The sequence below is a fragment of the Suncus etruscus genome, chromosome 3 (assembly GCF_024139225.1).
Source record: "Suncus etruscus isolate mSunEtr1 chromosome 3, mSunEtr1.pri.cur, whole genome shotgun sequence".
In the NCBI taxonomy this organism is placed as follows: Eukaryota; Metazoa; Chordata; class Mammalia; order Eulipotyphla; family Soricidae; genus Suncus; species Suncus etruscus.
In genome coordinates, this window is record NC_064850.1 from 122,038,339 (window position 1) to 122,056,836 (window position 18,498).

Consider the following 18,498-nt stretch of genomic DNA (forward strand, 5'->3'; position numbering starts at 1 on the left):
CAACAATAAAATAAATTTTAAAGCCTCAAAAATGAAAAGTTGATTTCTGTTAAATCATTATGGAAATTCTCTTGCTCCCTAGAGTAAGATTATTTATTTGAAAGTTTCTCAACACCACCACTTTCCTACTAGTAAAACATGCCTGCAATGTTTAGATCTGACCTGGCTTTTTCTTAGTCAGTCCTTGTAAATATGATTTGCTATTCCCCTTAAGTCTCTGCCCTTACAGTGAATTCAATAAATCCACAAAGTCCCTTAGACCTACTTCTTTGTTTGGTCTCTTTCTCCTTGTTTGGGTTCTATCCTATGAAATGGCTTAAGAGAGCATGTGGGTTTATCATTAAATCAATAGTCTAAATCCATTTTACATTTTATAACTTTTACAACACCAAAGAATCACTCCTAATAAACCCAGGTAAGAAACCAATTACAGTTTGTAAATGCCTCAAGATTTATCCTGAGTTTATTTCATAAGGCCCAAACTCTTGAGAGGCAAATTGAATGTATATTTTCTTTATGGTCATTTGTACATAGGCATCTAAGTTTCAAAGACCAGAGTATTCCATATATAGGACAAAAATTACAACAAGTTAATCAATTCAATGGAAATACCTCTTTTTTTTTTTTTTTTTTTTTTAGAAATGGGGATGACTGCCAAGAAAATAATGCAGACATCACTTTACCCTACAATCTCACAACATTTATTTCTTTTTCTGAGGCACTTTCCTTTAGAGGAGCCCATGATACAAAGGGAAAGAGAAACCTAAGTAGATGCAGCAAATGTGGTTGGTATAGATGTAGCCCAAATCACATTGGTATCAGATGTGAGCTCTTTAATCATAGACCTGTGCCCACTTAACGATGCCCTCAGATATTGGATCAAAAAATTAGGAAAAGCCTGAACATAAAGCTTGTCTGCAGATCAGTTGGAGGTTATTTTTCTGGAAATGTTTTTCCATTTTTTTCTATTAGCACTAAATAATATTAAAATAGAAGGAAATAGTTCAATAAAATAACTTGAGGGATCATTATTTTTTGAGAACTTTATATAAAACTATCCAAACCAGATCATTGTTCACTGTGAGTCTGAAATATCTTGATTTGCAGTAAATATATATTTCCTTTTATATCTTTTGTTTTTCTCTTTTAAGAAAAAAATTCAAAATGAGCAAATGACTTCCTCTCAGTCATGCAAATCCATAATTCATATCCTCAAAACTTTGCCACTATTTAATCCACTGTACATATTTGAGAGGATTTGGGTCCTCTGTGTTTAATACAGAGAATGATTCAAAAATCAATTTGATTCAGTGGAAGGTAGCATATGTTTTAACAGGCAAATCAAACTTAACAGCTTTATCCATGTAGCTATTCAGGAAAGCTTGTTCCCACTTGGGGACCATTGAAAAAACAGTTCAATTGGATGAACTTGACTTAATAGATTGTGATGGAAAAATTGATGGAAGAATTTGGTGGTTCTGAAAACCATTGTAAAAATCTCTGTGTCCTCTATCTCTCTGTCTCTCTTTGTCTCACTGTCTCTGTCTCTTTCGCTTTACCATTCCTGGATTATTTTATTTTTTTGCATACTCCTATAATGGGAAAGTCACCACACTGATAAGAAAGTCTGCTTGCTCCACATGCCAGGACTTCTGGGTGTCTTCGACTGGTATGTTGGGGGCTCTGGGCAGGAAAGCTAGCCATAGGCCCCCTGGGCTGACCACTTAGTCCAGGGGACTGATATCCCCCCACACCAGGCGGGTCTTCAGGGCCACGCCTGGTTAATCGGGCTTTGGGGGGAGGGGAGGAGAGAAATTCCTCCCTATGCATCCACAAACTACAGAGGCAGGTCTGGGCTCAGAAGACTCACATGCCAGAACTTCTGGGTGTCTTCGACTGGTATGTTGGGGGCTCTGGGCAGGACAGCTAGCCATAGGCACCCTGGGCTGACCACTTAGTCTAAGGGACTGATATCCCCCCACACCAGGCGGGTCTTCAGGGCCATGCCTGGTTAATCGGGTCCTTCGGGGAGGGGGGAGAGAAATTCCTCCCTATGCATTCACAAACTACAGAACGGCGCGGCCCCGTGCGCACTGCCTGTATTAAGAGTATTCCTTATCCTTATGTTATGTTTTGCATATCCAGAATGTCCATTTTGTATTCTGCCCTTTCCCACACCCCTACAAAGCTCATTTTTACTCCTGAACTCTCTCACCCCCCCAAACATCACTAACTCACATTAATCTTTTTAACTTCAGTACTGCACAATCCTAATCACAGACAAAAGCCGTGCATTGTGTGTAACAACCCCAAACTGTTTCAAGAGACATAAAATGGACACATATTTCTTTCGAATATTTTGTGTTTTTTCTCTGACAGCTATAAGTCTTACTAAATGTTCTCTTATACAGTGACAATTCTAACCACTTTTTATCTTCTCTTTATGAGCTGTTCAATAAAGAATTTTGGTGAAAGAGACCCCAGTTTAATGCTTATGATTGAACCACGTCATGGGGATTGTTGGACTTGTTCTTATGGCCCCATATGCACCAAAAACACCACGTGGCATTGCTCCATTTTTGCATAGGCACATTAAAATGGGAAAATAGTATACATACAAATAAGATACTATCTAATAGAGATTGGAACACACAAATCTTGTAGTGCAAAGGGACCTTACACCCTGAACATTGACATAACGACCTGGCACAGGCCTCAAAAGAAAGGGCATTTTCCATTCACCCCTGAACCAGGGAAGCCATCCACGAAACATCCAGGTTTGTCTATAACATCACCTGGAAGAAATTCTCTAACACGGAAGTTCCTATCACTGCTCACACATAGACCTGCTCAAAAGAGACTTCCCTTAACATTGAGAAGATTTAACAACAACAACGACCTGCTTACAGGACAGGGCTCCCTGCATTGCCCTTTAATGGCAAGGTGAAACGAGAGGATGCTCCACATCCTGACTTCAATGTAGGATATGCAGATTCCAGGATCTTTAATACAGAAACATGATACCAAAAACAGAGACTGTGTGAAAAATAAAAGTGTGTTGGCACTAAAGACAATGTCTTGGATTGGACGATCTAGCTTGCCTGAAGCCTAGAGTTGGTCTTATGCCAGGAAACTTCAGGGGTAGGGTCTCTGTATTTAGGCCAAGGTTATTCCTTTCCATGTCCCTCATATTTTGGTGGGCCTATGCAAACAACAATTGCCACTCTGACACCGTTTTTACTGTGCTCCTTTGACTCTAATCCTTAAAAAAAAAAACACTTAAAATTTGAGGTTAACTTAAGCTAATATGCATGTACATGGAAATGTAAAAAATACTATGCCTCTAATGTTTAAGGAGTTACATAAGTTTTATGGCTTTAGATTGCCTTATGTGCTGTTAAGAAATATTATAATGTGTTACAATCTGGGGACTTGAGGGACAAAGTAATTGTACATGGATTCTGTCTTATTTATCTTAATGTTCTTTGACTGAAATTTCAAAGTTAAGATATCAGCAAGGGGACTTCTTCTGAGAATTATGTTATGGATGATTGTCCTTCCACTGTAACTTTACCTTGTCCTCTTTCTTTGCATCTTTGTTCTCATAATTAAAAATAAAAAATTAAAATAAAACGAAAGTCTGTTTGATCTCCATGTCTAGCTGAGACAAGTTTGGAATTAGATGGTGCTTAAGGGTTGCATTGTTGTAATCCCAGAATTTATGATACCAAATATCATAAGTAAATTAGCAATTGTGGATAATATAATTGATGATAACTTAGGTTGAGGAGTGGAAGAGGGTAGTTAATTTCACTTGGGTGCACTTCACACTCATATATTTAATTAATTCAAAAATACATTGGCCTGGTATTTTCTGAGTCACTTATGCATTAACTACACATATCTATATTTATCTACATTATATGGACATATTATTTCTATTTATCTACTTGGATATTGTAAAATAATTAAAGAAAATATATAACATTATTTTTGGAAACTGTGCTTTGAATGAGATGAAAGCAATTCTGCTCTGTCTTTTACAGAGTTGATTCCTTTGAAGAAAAGTGTTGAGAAAATATATAGTTAACAACAACATCTTAAGCATTGTGTGTTTCTATTTAGCATTATAAAAATGTCTTCAGAATCCACATATATTTTATATAATTCTCCCATCCTACCATACACATGACATATAATAAAGTCTTCTGATGAATAATTGTTTGATATTCGAGATGAAATAGCTCTAGATTCACAAAGCCATGTTTGCTTTGGCCACAATGTTTTTATGAAAGAAAATACTAGTGCTAATTGCTATTTTCCTTTGATAAATTTGAAGTTTTACCTTACAAATTTGTTTGGCTACATCATAGACTAGACAGTGGCTTGATTATATGATGCTATAATTTCTTGGCAATTACTTTTGCCAGTAATATTATCATGTAGATTTGGGAATAAATTTGATACTCAAGAAATAACACAACCCCGCCCATAGAAAACACTTAAAATTGAAAGTGGATGAAAGCACTGACGTAGCTCAAATAAGATTTATAATTGATAACACATGCTGTTTGAGTTGTATGTCAGGCAAAAGATTTTTAAATGTTTTATTTCTTCTTATTTGGTAAAACTTCTTTATCCCCACATTGTTATTTTACTGTGTTAAATATGTGAAGAAAAGAATCAGATAAAATCAAAATCAACTGAAGTAACTCTGACTTAATTAGCTATTTCCACATTCCCTTCCACGAGATTCTTATTGAAATAGTAGCATTTCCTTTAACACACACACACACACACACACACACACACACACACACACACAAATCTTTGAAACCATAAAATGAAACCATATGCTCTCAAGTCTTCAAGCTCAGGAAATACCAATTCTCAATATTGTTGTTGTTATTATTTTATTCCCTTTTCTCCTAAAAATGTTAGACATGGCTTTGAATTCATTTTGGCAACTCCATGAAAATATGTAGCCCCCATCTATATAATTTATTTATGAGACTCTCATCTTTTTGAAAGTTATGTTTGATGTATCCTCAGGAATGTTTTGTTTTTCTGAATGAAAGAAAAAAATGTGATTTTTGTTCTCAGTTTAGATTTGCATCTTTTTCACACACTCAAACTTACAGTGGGGAGAATTGGAGAGCTCATGTCTGTTTGGGCTGAGCCATGCCCAACACTGACCCACTACAAAATTCTACAAGTTTGTTTTTCTAACAACTAGAATGTACTGAGTGTTTCAATAATATGTCTTTCAGAGATGTAGTGTGTAGTTTCATACTTCAACTCTTTGTGAAATATTCAAAATAAACTGTAGTATGAACAACCTTGTTACAATGGTATTTAAATAAAAATAAATCCTTTTAAAAAAAATAAGCTCAACACCAAAATTAGGTACCAGAAAACCCTCTAAATGACCCCTCTGTCATTTCTTCCCACCACTATCTCTGTCTTCCCCAACCCCTTTTCTATGTTATAACCTCATACATTTACATCTGCCTAGGACTTAGATTTTGTTATCTTGTAACAGTTTATTTTCATAATTAATTTTTCAGGGGCCAATGCCATTACAAAATGGCTAGGCTTGCAGACAGCCAACCTGGGCTTTATCCGAAGCAATCCTCTTTACAGGGTGTAGCCGAAAAACAAAAATAATTCATATTTCCACCTGTGGGTAAAACCTTTTTTTTTTTTTTGCTGCCTAATTCTTTTAACTGAGCATAGCCACCTCGTTGTTCATCCACTGTGTGTCAAATGGCACAATTTCATCTTTTTTACGGCCATATTAATATTCTATTGAGTACATGTACTATAGAATGTGCTGTATCTTGAATGTAATTTCACCATAGCTTGTTTATGTGACAAAAATAATGAAATTAATATGCAATATAATTTAATAATTTATTAAATTTATTATTTAGATAAAATATATATTTTTAAAGAAATAATTGTCAATAATGGAAATAGATAAAAATACATCCTTGTTTCTTATTGGACAAACCTTGTTCAAATCCCTTTTCTGTTAAACTCTCTACTCCTATGTCTCTAAAGTTAGGCACTATGGATTTACCATCACCTCTAACATTATTTACTAGGCTAAAACTGCTCATTTATTCAGAGTTGGTCTATTAAGTGCAGAAGGACAAATATGTTCAGAGCATCCCTATCTCTCTAGATTATCTCTTGTTTACTACTATGTTAAAAATAGTGAAGCATCTTTTATTATCTTTCCCTCAATTGCTCATAAATTAACAGGTTGCAAATAAATTAACAGGTTGCAAGTGACCTTTAATTAAAATTTCTTCTGCACACTCTTCTTGTTTTATTTAATACTTGAATTTCGCATTAGTTTTCAAACAGTTCAACTATTTGTGAATATATTTTAACTCAGTAGTTCACTAGTTGAGAAATGATCAGTTCTAATGACAGGCTCTTACAATAGGCTAATGCTTTGTCATTTACCATTTGATCTTCAAGGATAATAAATTGATAAAATTCTCATGAACATCATGCTCCATTGGCTTGATTTTATTTTTTCCTTGTGATGGCTGAATTAACACATACAGACACATTCACTGTAGAGCCCAGGTCATCCATTTAGGAAGCAAGAGAATACAACAAAATCCAATACCTCTCCTTTTTTGAAATATAAAATTTAAGTGTCTTCCCATAAGCATTTTTTTCACTATGCAATTATGTTTAATCTAGTAAAAGTCAGAAAAGTGGGAGAACATAAAATTGCATTGTACCTTTATGAATGTTTTAAATGCCCACCATTTCAACTTCAATTTTATGAAGTTTAAATGGATGTCATTATTTTGAATATTCCTTTTTCATACCTTCTTCAAGATGGATCAGATTAGGAGTCATGCTAACTTTCCATATCAGGCAGTTAGAGATAACCAAGCCAGTAAATCATTCTTAAAGTAAATTTGTGTCTAAGATATTATTATGTACAGAAGACTCAACAGAAAGCACATTTTTTAAAGTAATCACAATGCTATATGCTCAAGTAGGCCAGATGGATGGAATCTCTTGCTATTTCTGTGATTTTAGTTTTTCTTTTGTGTAATAGTATTATGGGAAGTTGAAGTCTTTCTTGGGTATCTGAGGACGAGCTCATGGGTGTGAAATCAATCTGTAAAATCAAGTGTCCTAAAAATAGTGGCATCTGTTATTGTAAACTCGCAATCTACAAGACTTCTGGAATATATTTTATTCCTTGAGAGCATATTTCTTCCTTACCATTTCACTGCCCTGAGTATTCATTTTTAATGACAAGTTTTGCATCACACTACAGAAGACCCACTGACATTTGGTAATGAGCTGAAGTGGGACAATCGTGAAGCCCTTCAAGTCCCCTAAAGAAACGATCCATGTGTTCAATTTACTTTAAAACATTCAAGAGTGTGTCGGCATTTGGAATTTCCCCTCATTAGAACTCCAACCAGATCGACTAGAATAAGGGCCAAGTGCTCTGGGTAAAGTCTGTTTTTCAGATTTCTGCTTCACTGACTTTGAATCCCTGGCTTTGCAGGGAAGGAGGATGGGGGAGGGATCTTCCTAGCCACCAACAGGAGATGAGCAAAAGGGAATTGAGGTGGGAGGGTAGAACATGGGGAGCTGGAGCAAAGGGCCTTGGGAGACAGATGTGAGACAGTGAATAGAAGGTTGAATGCGCGCTTTGTAACTGATTCTGTGCCACAGAGGGACTCATCCAGGCAAATCCAACAAGCACAGGCCAGGCGACGTTTCACTCTCCCTTCTGTTAAAACACACAGAACCTGATGTTTCCTACATGCCAATGCCCTCTGTGCTCCAGTGTTTATTTTCATGGACTGCCCAACATTAATGCAGATTTTAAGAGCATTTCTAAAAAATGTTTCTGAAAACTTTTTTCTTTCTTTCTTTCCTTCTTTCTTTCCTTCCTTCTTTCTTTCTTTCCTTCCTTCTTTCCTTCCTTCCTTCCTTCCTTCCTTCCTTCCTTCCTTCTTTCTTTCTTTCTTTCTTTCTTTCTTTCTTTCTTTCTTTCTTTCTTTCTTTCTCTTTCTTTCTTTCTTTCTTTCTTTCTTTTCTTCTTTCTTTCTTTCTTTCTTTCTTTCTTTTCTTTCTCTCTTTCTTTCTTTTCTCTCTCTCTCTCTCTCTCTCTCTCTCTCTCTCTCTTTCTTTCTTTCTTTCTTTCTTTCTCTCTTTCTTTCTTTCTTTCTTTCTTTCTCTCTCTCTCTCTCTCTCTCTCTTTCTTTCTTTCTTTCTTTCTTTCTTTCTTTCTTTCTTTCTTTCTTTCTTCTTTCTTTCTTTCTTTCTTTCTTCTTCCTTCCTTCCTCCTTTTTTTCCTCCCTTCCTCCCTTCCTTTCTTCCTTTTTCTTGCTTTCTTTCTTTCTTTCTTTCTTTCTTTCTTTCTTTCTTCTTCTTTCTTTCTTTCTTTCTCTCTCTCTCATTCTTTCTTTTTTCTTTCTTTCTTTCTTCCTTTCTTTCTTTCTTTCTTTCTTTCTTTCTTTCTTTCTTTCTTTCTTTCTTATTTCTTTCTTTCTTTCTTTCTTCTTTCTTTCTTTCTTTCTTTCTTCTTCTTTCTTTCCTTCCTCCTTCCTTCCTTCCTTCATTCCTTCCTTCCTTCCCTTCCTTCCTTCCCTCTCCCTTCCTTCCTTTCCTTCCATCTTCCTTCCTTCCTTCCTTCCTTCCTTCCTTTCCTTCCTTCCTTCCTTCCTTCCTTCCTTCCCTTCCTTCCTTCCTTCCTTCCTTCCTTCCTTCCTTCCTTCCTTCCTTCCTTCCTTCCTTCCTTTCTTTCTTTCTTTCTTTCTTTCTTTCTTTCTTTCTTTCTTTCTTTCGTCAGGACTCAGAAAACCATTTGGGGTGATACGTATCAAAACCATGTCCTCTGTATTCAAAGCAACCTCCTATTCCTGCATTATTTCTAGGGCCCTCAAATCATTTTCTTCATCACTGTCACATAATCAGTTGGACTATAATCAACCAAATAGATAAGATATATGGATTTTTAAGTGGCATTTATATTATTGTAGGAGGAGAGAAGGAAGGTACATTCATATAAAAATATTTCTGGAAAAAAATCTTGTTATAAATGTAAAAAATAGCCAATGAGAGTTCTACTATCTCCTTTTCTAAAAGATTTTGGTACGAAATTTTTGTGGATCTGCCTTCACATGCCCATTGGTTTTTCTGGGGAAGGCTATATTGTAGCTTGTTTGGAGCAGGTCAAGAAACCAAAAGCATATTTTTGTTTGTTTGGGGTCAAATCCTGGTGGTGCTTAGGTATAACTTTGACTTTAAATTCTGAGATCACTCCAGGGGAGCTCAGGAGACTAAATAAGTGCTGGGGATTGAACTCTAGTTGGCTGTAAGAAAGTGCCTTCACCACTGTGCTATCAATACAGTCTTTGCTCCCAGAATGTGGTTTCATTGTTGTAACTCAAATGCATCTTTGGTTGAGGAGGTATGTGAGAAGTGGTTGAGGGAAGTGAGGGCAGTCCTCATTTTACGATACTCTTACTTGGTGTACAATAAAATCAGTAGGAGGCTCCAGCAGTAAAGGAGCATCATGTTCCTTATAAATGTAGATGGTCAGAATTAATTCTTGCCCAGCCTTAGTAGATCTTTATTTCCTAGGGAAATAATAAATGAGTTGACTGAAACAAAGATTTAGCTTGATTTTACTCTTCTTCCAGAATAGTGTTGACTTCACCAATAAGAATATTGAGTCTGCTTGCAAAAATTCTCCATTTGAGAAAAAGCCTGCATGGCCAGACAGGTGAAAGAGGTCTGAATACAGGAGTAAGAAAACGAAGGAGGGAAGTCTGAGCATGCACCACTTTTTTCCTAAATGAATACGTGAGTGGTAGTAACCAATAAAATGCACTCTGGGGTCCTTGTTTCATGTGTGTGTGCAAAACTTACAATTCTTTCCTTCACCGTTAAGTTCTTTGGAATCTTCTGGATCTTGCTCTTCCCTAAGTCACCAAATGTAGGAAAGGTGAAGACTTGCTTTTAAGGAGGTGGAAAAAAAAAATAAAGGACAAGTCTTTTTTACATTGACTCCTTTCCCCTTCAAGTTTGCTCCTGGGTACTTATTTATATGTCATTTATGCAGGACTCTTGTAATTAATTGAGCTGGTTTGGATTTTTTATTCTGTCACCTACATAATTTTTATTTTTTGGCACAAAACTTTTTTATAGAAAGTTGTATGGGTAGAGGAAAAGAAGAAAACACTGAAAGGGAAAGGGATGAGTTTAGATATGGTGCTAGGCTATGTGCTGGCCCAGGCACTTGGACACAGGACTGCATCACAGGCATTCACAGGCATTTGGTCATCGCAGTCTCTTTTGTTCAGGGTCAGAACACACTCTGCCTTCTCTCAGATGCCATATGGTGCCTGGGACATGGTGTACAAAGGCAGGCAGGGGGGATGGACTGAAAGAAGAGGAGAAAAAACACAGGAGAGGGGAAACAACACTGATTTATGGCCAGTGTTAAAGGGCCAAGTGGACCAGGAGGAGCTCATAGCTAAAGAAGGGGGACAGAGGGAAAAGGGAGAAACAGGGAGAGAGGGGATAGGATGTTTCCAGAAGCAGAAACTTCTTACCCTGAGGAAGTGGGATACCCTGGTAGAGAGCCAGGTAGACTCTTCAAATAGGCTTCTTGGAGTAGACAGTGCCCACTATAATTCTTGATCTTTCATGTCCATCCCTAAAGTAATTTCTTTCACTTAGGGATCATCAAGGCTTATATTTATTGCCTTTATCATAGATGTTGGCCATAGCCCTATATAGCTCGTTGGTGACATTTTCTTACATTCCTATACTCTGATGTCTTGAAATATTTTGAGGAAGTAATCACTGCCTTGGATAAATATACTGTTTATAGTTCTATGTTTATTTCAAAGATAATTAGTGAACCTTCTCTTCATATGTCTTACAAATCCTAACATGCCACACTCCACACTTACTTCTCTGAAAGCATATATATACCTTTCACTTATCCATTTGATAATAAATATTTTAGATTGTAGGTGGTTAATGAGATGTGAAGATAAAGTGTTAATATATAGAATATTTTTCTAATTGCTTTACCTCTTACAGTTAGAATGTGCCAGAGCTAGATCTTAGGATTTCTTTTTATGTATGCACTTAACTCTCCTAGTGATCTTGTTTTCTTTGTTTTGTTTAGCTTTGGTTTGATTTGGTTTGGTTTAGTTTGAGGCCATAACCAGCAATGTTTTGGTGACACTGAGATGCCAGATAAAATCATGGGAACCCACAAGCAAGATATTCTCTCAAGTCCCCTGAACAATCTCCCAGGTCCTCCATTCAGAATTACTTTGAACCTTGAGCTTTAATACCCTTCCACAGGATGAGAACACACTCATTCATATCTCCTGAACTCATCCAGTATGTTTCTCACTGCTGCCTAAATATGTTCTTATGTTTGAAAGTATCTCAAAGTGAAATGATCCAATTCCTGCTCCAATTCCTGGTCTGCACCCCTAAACCTGCTTCTGCCATGAGCTTCCAGGCTCAGCCATGACAATCCTATCTTGGAGTTTCTTCACCCCAGATTTTAAATATTATTGACTTTTATCATTTTTTCTATCTTAATACATCCATTGCTCCCTGATAGCCCGGCTCATTTTCCTTTCCAGGTATATCCAAGATCTAGCCACTTTTCCCTGATTCCACTCTTTCTATTTTTGTCCAAGTCAAGTAATTCTACTGAATAGATTAATGTATTAATTTACTCTGTGTTCCAAATAATCCTATTTTTTGTTTAAAACTACCCTTTTGCTTGTTTGTTTTTATTTGCGGGGGTCACACCCAATGATGCTCAGAGCTTACTCCTACCTCTGTAATTCGGGATCACTCCTGGTAGATTCGGGAACATATGGGATGCCTGGGATCAAATCCTGGTCAGCCTCATGCCAAAACAAACAGCTACCACTGTTCAATTACTTGGGGGCCCTCAATCACTACTTTATATATCTCTCTAGTTTCATTCTTGTCTTTATATTATCATCTGGGTTGAGGAGTCAGGCTGGTTCTTGCAATGCTTGTTTTGTTTTGTTGTTCTCTCTTATCCTTCTGTGCCTAAAAAACTGAGAACAATCTGGCCTTCCATTGCCTATTTAGCTTTTACTCAGTGCCCCCCAGCTTCGTGGCTAGTCTACAGAGATAGTAATCAACTTCTGCCTGAACCAGCTGTCTTTTCTGTCTAGGTTGCTTTTTCCCCAGATGTCCGCACTCTCTTTAAGTTTTGGTGAATTCATCATCTTCTCAGTGGAACTTCCCAAAACCTCTATTTAAAATCCCTTCCCTTTTCCCAGCCCTCATTATATTCCTCTCTTTCTCATTAAAATGTTTTTCTACTTTCTAAGTTCCAGAAAACTTTTTTCTGAGAGAGTGACAGCCTGATTTCCTGGAGTCACTGGGGGTATATAAAATAGGTCATCTTGGGAAGTCTAGATTATAGTTCTCACAATAATCTAACAACTCTCTGAGTAAACATGGAAACAGTGGTTTTATTTATTCTGACTATATATACTTCATATACAGATATTTCTTACTTCTTTATCGTTTTTCTTGAGCCTTCCTAGAAATGAAGAGTTACATTCTCAATACCAACATTTTCTGCACTACAATGTTTCCCAAACTGAACAGTCTTGAATACGAAATGAAAACAGCCCCTTGAAGAGAAATTAAAATGAATATTGTATAAGGTAGAAAGTGAATGAAATTTAAAAAATTTAAAGTAGAAATTTAAGTTGACCTAAATATTATCCCACAAAAGGCTAACCAAGAAAATCCCAAGGAAACAAGTGCATTACTGTTATGACCCACTGGTATATTCTGTCTTTTTACTGAATGGAGACAGGTTCTCTTATGTCTGGAAACATACCAAGAACCTCACTGGCCTATTTCTTTCCCACACTTCTTTTCTTTTATTGTCATTATGTTTATTTTTATTTGCTTATTGTTTTTGAAGCTCATCTCACAGTGCTCAGGGTCTTCTTTCAACCCTATGCTCAGGGGTCACTCTCTGAAGTGCTCAGGGCCTTGTAGTGTTGGAGATTGAATCAGGACACTTGATATAAAATCTGCGTTCATCTCCTAGTCTACCTCATCTATTCAGAGCTTGCAAAGAATAAATTCTCTAATGAACAATTATGGGAATGTGGAAAGAGGAAGGTTTGAAATAAATGGAACCAAACAAAATATGCTAAAGCTTCTTTCATAAGAAAGACCCTGGTCCTAAGGCAACAGCACTGCAAATCTCCCAGCTCAAAGATTCAGTTGCTTCATAGACTTATTATGGTCAAACTTACTAATAATTCATATATTTACTATGGTTCTGCTTACTAATACTAGTGCACCTCTTTTGCTTCATCTTTTATAGCAGACTCTACCTCAACTCCCTGCAGTAATGGTGTTAAATATCCTTTCAGAGTGCTAGAAAGATATAGTACAGAGGATAGGATGCTTGCCTTGCACAGAGTGGATACAGGATAGATCCCTGGCATCTCATATGTTCCTCAGAGCCCTGCTAAGAGTTATTCCTAATTGAAGAGTTAGGAGTAACTCCTGTGACACAAAAACAGAGGAAGGAAGGAAGGAAGGAAGGAAGGAAGGAAGGAAGGATGGAAGGATGGAAGGAAGGAAGGAAGGAAGGAAGGAAGGAAGGAAGGAGGAAAGGAAGGGAGGGGGAGGGAGGGAGGGAGGGGTGGGAGGGAGGAAGGGAGGGAGGAGGAGGGAGGGAGGAGGGAGGGAGGGAGGAGGAGGAGGAAGGGAGGGAGGGAGGGAGGGAGGAAGGGAGGGAGGGAGGGAAGGAGGGAAAGAAGAGGAAAGGAAAGGGAGGAAAGAGGAAAGAGGGAGGAAAGAAGAGAAGGGAGAAGGAAGGAAGAGGAGAGAGTAAGAGTGGGAGTAAGGGAAGGAGGGAGGAAGGAAGGAGAAGAAGGAAGGAAGGAAGGAAAGAAGGAAGAGAAAAGAGGAAGGGAGGTAAGAAGGAAGGGAGGGAAGTAAGGAAGGGAAAAAGGGAGGAAGGGAAGGAAGAAGGAAGAGAGGGAAGGAGGAAGGGTAGAAGGGAGGGAGAGAGGGAGGAAGAAAGGAAAAAAGGAAGACAGGGAAGGAGGAATAAAGGAAATGATAAAGGGAAGAAGAAAGAGAAAGAAAGGGAATACAAATAAAATGAAAGAAAGGGAAGAAAGAGAAAGAAAGAAAGCAAGCAAGCAAGCAAGAAAGAAAGAAAGAAAGAAAGAAAGAAAGAAAGAAAGAAAGAAAGAAAGAAAGAAAGAAAGAAAGAAAGAAAGAAAGAAAGAAAGAAAAAGGAAAGAAAATAAAAGAAAAAAAGAGCACATTCTTGCATGGAAAAAGTGCTAACAGATGGTGGCTCAACTATTGGTGTTATCTAAGAGAATTTTGGTGATATATCAAAGTTAGAATATGAGAGAAATCACTGTGAGTCATGTTTATTCTTTTTAATTGAGAAGCACAGATCTTTTCTATTTGGTTGTACATCTGTTTTTGATGGTCCTAAGTAAAACATTAAAAGGAAATAGAAACTATTGGAGAGAGGCCCCTCTAGCACTGCACTCCTGGGAGAATTTGGTTCTTGTACAATGAATCTCACAGTAGGCAGAATACCACAGCAGGACAGAGGACTAGATGGCAGTATGGGGGTGCCTAGTAGCCACAACTGGTCTATATTGTTAGGATCCAGTCGAAGGTTAAGAGCATGCAATTAATCCGAAGCACAGCAAAGCTTTATTTCCATCTACCAATAAGCTATAGACTGACTTATCAGGGCCACCTCCTACAGGAGGCGACCCTTCACCCCTCACCCATGGGCTACACTCAAGTTTATATAGAAGTTTGCACAAAAGGGTCTACTTCATCCTGTTATTTTTTATAAACTGATTGGCTAATGTCTAGGGGACTTTCCACAGTTCCTGCTATCTTAATCTTAACAAGATATCTACTATGGCCAGGTGTCTGGGACAGTGTTGTTTATGGTTTCTAATGACCTTAAGAGCTGTGAGATTTTTTGCAAATGGAAACAGCTTTGAAACAGGAAATGGAAACCTTAACACTGGTTGACAAAATGGACTCCCTTCTACTTTAGGCTTCAAATTCCTCCTATTCTCTTGGAACTGAGTCAAATCTTTGACTCTCTTTGAAGTATCTCCTGCTCTAGGTTCCACTATACAAGTTTGTCAACAATGAAGATGACTAATGTCAAAGAAGTCATAGCAAGCACAGAAGTCAGCACAAGCTTGTTGAACTCTGAATGCTCAGCTTGCTTTCAGTCTCATATGGAGGGTTGGGTTGTCCATGAGAGCTTCCCCCTCATCTGTTTCAGCTCATTACTGCCCTTCCATAGAGAAAGTGACCTGCTATCTCTACTCTATTTCTCCAACTTCGGATATCAGAATATTCGGAGGAACTTCCCTGGAAACAGTTCTCTTTTTATTTTATGTCTCTGTCTTCTTTTTTTGTAAAATTAATATATTCTTAAATTGGATCACAGTGACATACAGTTAAAAAGTTATTCATGATTGAGTTTTAGTCTTACAGTGTCCAACACTCATCACCCACCATCAATGTCTGTAGTTTCACTCCACCTGCCCTCCCTCTTGCTTCTATGACAAACATTTTCTTGTATCCCCTCCTATACACACAAGCAAATTCTTGCTCTTGATCTCTCAGCCTCTCCCATTTTTTCCCTTTTAGATACTGTGGTTTGCTCTATCATTACTGAATGGGTATCAAGCATATCACTTTACCTCCTTTCAGCACCCACTTCTTGTCCAAAGTAATCATTTCCAATTATCATTGTCATAGTGGTCCCTTCTTTGCCCTCACTGCAGTTCTTGATGAAGGTTTTTTATCTTACTTGCAGGAAGTAGAAGACTTCCACTTCTGTTCTTAGGCATGTATGGGCATGAGTGTGTGTGTGTGTGTGTGTGTGTGTGTGTGTGTGTGTGTGTGTGTGTGTGTGTTTGGGTGTGATATATTGGGGGAGTGAAATGGAGGAAGGAAGTGGTGGAAGAGGAGAGAAAAGGGTGGAGGGGACAGGAAGATAGGGAAGGGAGAAGGAAGAAAAGGGAGCTCTGGTTTCTGTTTACCTTTTGAGATCATTAATCTCACCATAAGTGCCTTACTCTTGTGACCTTATGAAAGCCTAATGACCTCTCAATATAATACCTCCAAATACAATCACATTGGAATGATTACTTCAACCTGGAAATTGGGAGAGACACAGAGATGAATTCCTCAGAAATTTGCAAGCAAGCCACAAAAGTTCTCAGATTAGTTGATAAACCAAGGGAATTAAAAAGTCAAGTGTCGAGAGGGAGCTTCGCCGCCGCCATGTCTTCCGGGGCCAGCTTGAGCGCCCTGCAGCGCCTGGTGGAGCAGCTCAAGCTCGAGGCGGCCGTGGAAAGGATCAAGGTCTCCCAGGCTGCCGCAGAGCTTCAGCAGTACTGCATGCAGAACGCTTGCAAGGATGCCCTGCTAGTTGGTGTTCCAGCTGGAAGTAACCCCTTCCGGGAGCCCAGATCCTGTGTTTTACTCTGAAGACTGTACAGAAGAAGTTTGCTGAAGAATGTTTTCCAGTGCATATTATGAATGGCTGCCTCCAAGTTCCAAGAAAACACTTATCTCTCGTCAAATTACTTTAAGATATTTCAGACATTTCCTATGACTTAGACCTAGAGCCAGAATTATACAGAAATTTGCCCTAACCCAAACCCAATAAAACTAGAATAGATTTAAATAATAATGATTTGAATTTTGCGTGGGAGAGGGTGAGAGGCTAATACTCTGTACTTCAGACAAATACTTTATCACAAAAATTCCAAAATGGACCTCTTTCATTAGTAAATTTGTATTTGTATACCTGGCATATTATGTATGTTTTGTTTACTGTATATTTACATTTTGGGGAATGAATACTTGTTTATTAAAAAATTTTTATCATTTGTTGTTCCTGAATAAGATTTTTGTATCATGGCAAGATTTTTTTTCTAGTGAACTTACAATTTCTAAATGAGACATAAAATTGGAAGAAATAGACTTCAATAATCAAATGATATCTTGAACTTTCTTAATTAAAATTTTGTTTTAATTTAAACACTATGAGAACAGTAAACTTTTTTTAGAAAGACTAGTGTTATAAGATTGTCCATCTGTGTATGAAGCCAAGTTAATCTTTGCCTTTTATAAGTTTCTTTTTTTCTTTTTTTTGGTTTTTGGGCCACACCCGGAGTTACCAGAAATAGCTCCTGACAGGCACGGGGACCATATGGGACACCGGGATTCGAACCAACCACCTTAGGTCCTGGATTGGCTGCTTGCAAGGCAAACACCGCTGTGCTATCTCTCCGGGCCCTTTTATAAGTTTCTTTACATTGTACTTATACTTCAAAAAAGAACTATTATTATCTCATCTTTTAAAAATGTTTAAAATATGACTTAAGGAACATTGCATATTATTAAAATCAAAGTAAAATGAATATCTTACAACATAAATGCATTCTTTTTTTGTTTGTTTTTGTTTTTTGAGCCACACCCTGCTGTGCTCAGGGTTTACTCCTGGCTCTGCTCAGAAATGACTCCTGGCTAGTGGGACCATATGTGATGGTCACAGATCAAACTCCATAAATGCATTCTTGATGGTAGAAGTGTTTGATGATGTGCCTTTAATTTGGGACAACTTTAATGGATATATTGTGTCTATAATCTTTAAAAAGCTTGGAAATAAAATTTGTTTAATTCATAAAAAAAAAAAAGTCAAGTGTCTTATTAAGGCTACTTCAAAGACTTTATGCAATACGCATGTTATATGTTATATGATGCCAATATGTGGCTTACATAAAATAGATTAATAATTATGTTGCTTTTTCCCAACTTCATTTAATATTTTCTCCATTAGAATGTCAATTCCTATAGATGAAAGTTATTGTTTTAGTATTCTATAGCCAACATGTCTTAGCATGGTGATTGCCAAGAAAAAGTAAATGAAATTGCCATGAAAAGAAAACTAAAAGAACAGATGGTTACAAGGGAAATAAAAGTCAACATAGTATATCTTTAGCAAATGACCCTAAAATTTCTCTCCTTTTGGCTAAAGTAAGTGAAAGTAAGTGTTGCTTAGTTGAAGTACAGAAGAGCTCTAAAATTATTAATCTTCTTTCTCTCTCTCTCAAACACACACACACACACAAACTTCCAGTATATTAGAAAATTCATTTTTCAGAAAAAATAATTTGAAACTCAAGCTTTCTTTGGGAAACTCACATATTAACTGAGTCTAAATAATTGCTTTCATTTTCTTCTGTTTTGCCAAGAGTACTGGCACATGCTGAGTTGGGGAAATATGACCTCCTACACGTGTTTTCCATAAGGAATATGTTTGTTATACAGCCCTGGAGTTCAAAGCAAGCTTAATTCCCTGGTGTACCAAGGTAATTTGGAAAATGAGCC

General features: G+C 37.3%; 1 protein-coding gene across 1 annotated transcript; it reads left to right on the top strand.

The window, feature by feature from the left end:
• Positions 1-16,379: 16,379 nt before the first annotated feature.
• LOC126003829 (guanine nucleotide-binding protein G(I)/G(S)/G(O) subunit gamma-10) lies at positions 16,380-16,805 on the top strand. Its single transcript, XM_049770181.1, has one exon. The coding sequence runs from the start codon at positions 16,384-16,386 to the stop codon at positions 16,588-16,590; it is 207 nt and encodes a 68-aa protein (XP_049626138.1). The 5' UTR covers positions 16,380-16,383; the 3' UTR covers positions 16,591-16,805.
• The last annotated feature ends 1,693 nt before the right edge of the window (positions 16,806-18,498 follow it).

Excerpts from the sequence above, each read along its gene's own strand:
- LOC126003829 (XM_049770181.1), top strand. The coding sequence starts at position 16,384 with ATGTCTTCCGGGGCCAGCTTGAGCGCCCTGCAGCGCCTGGTGGAGCAG.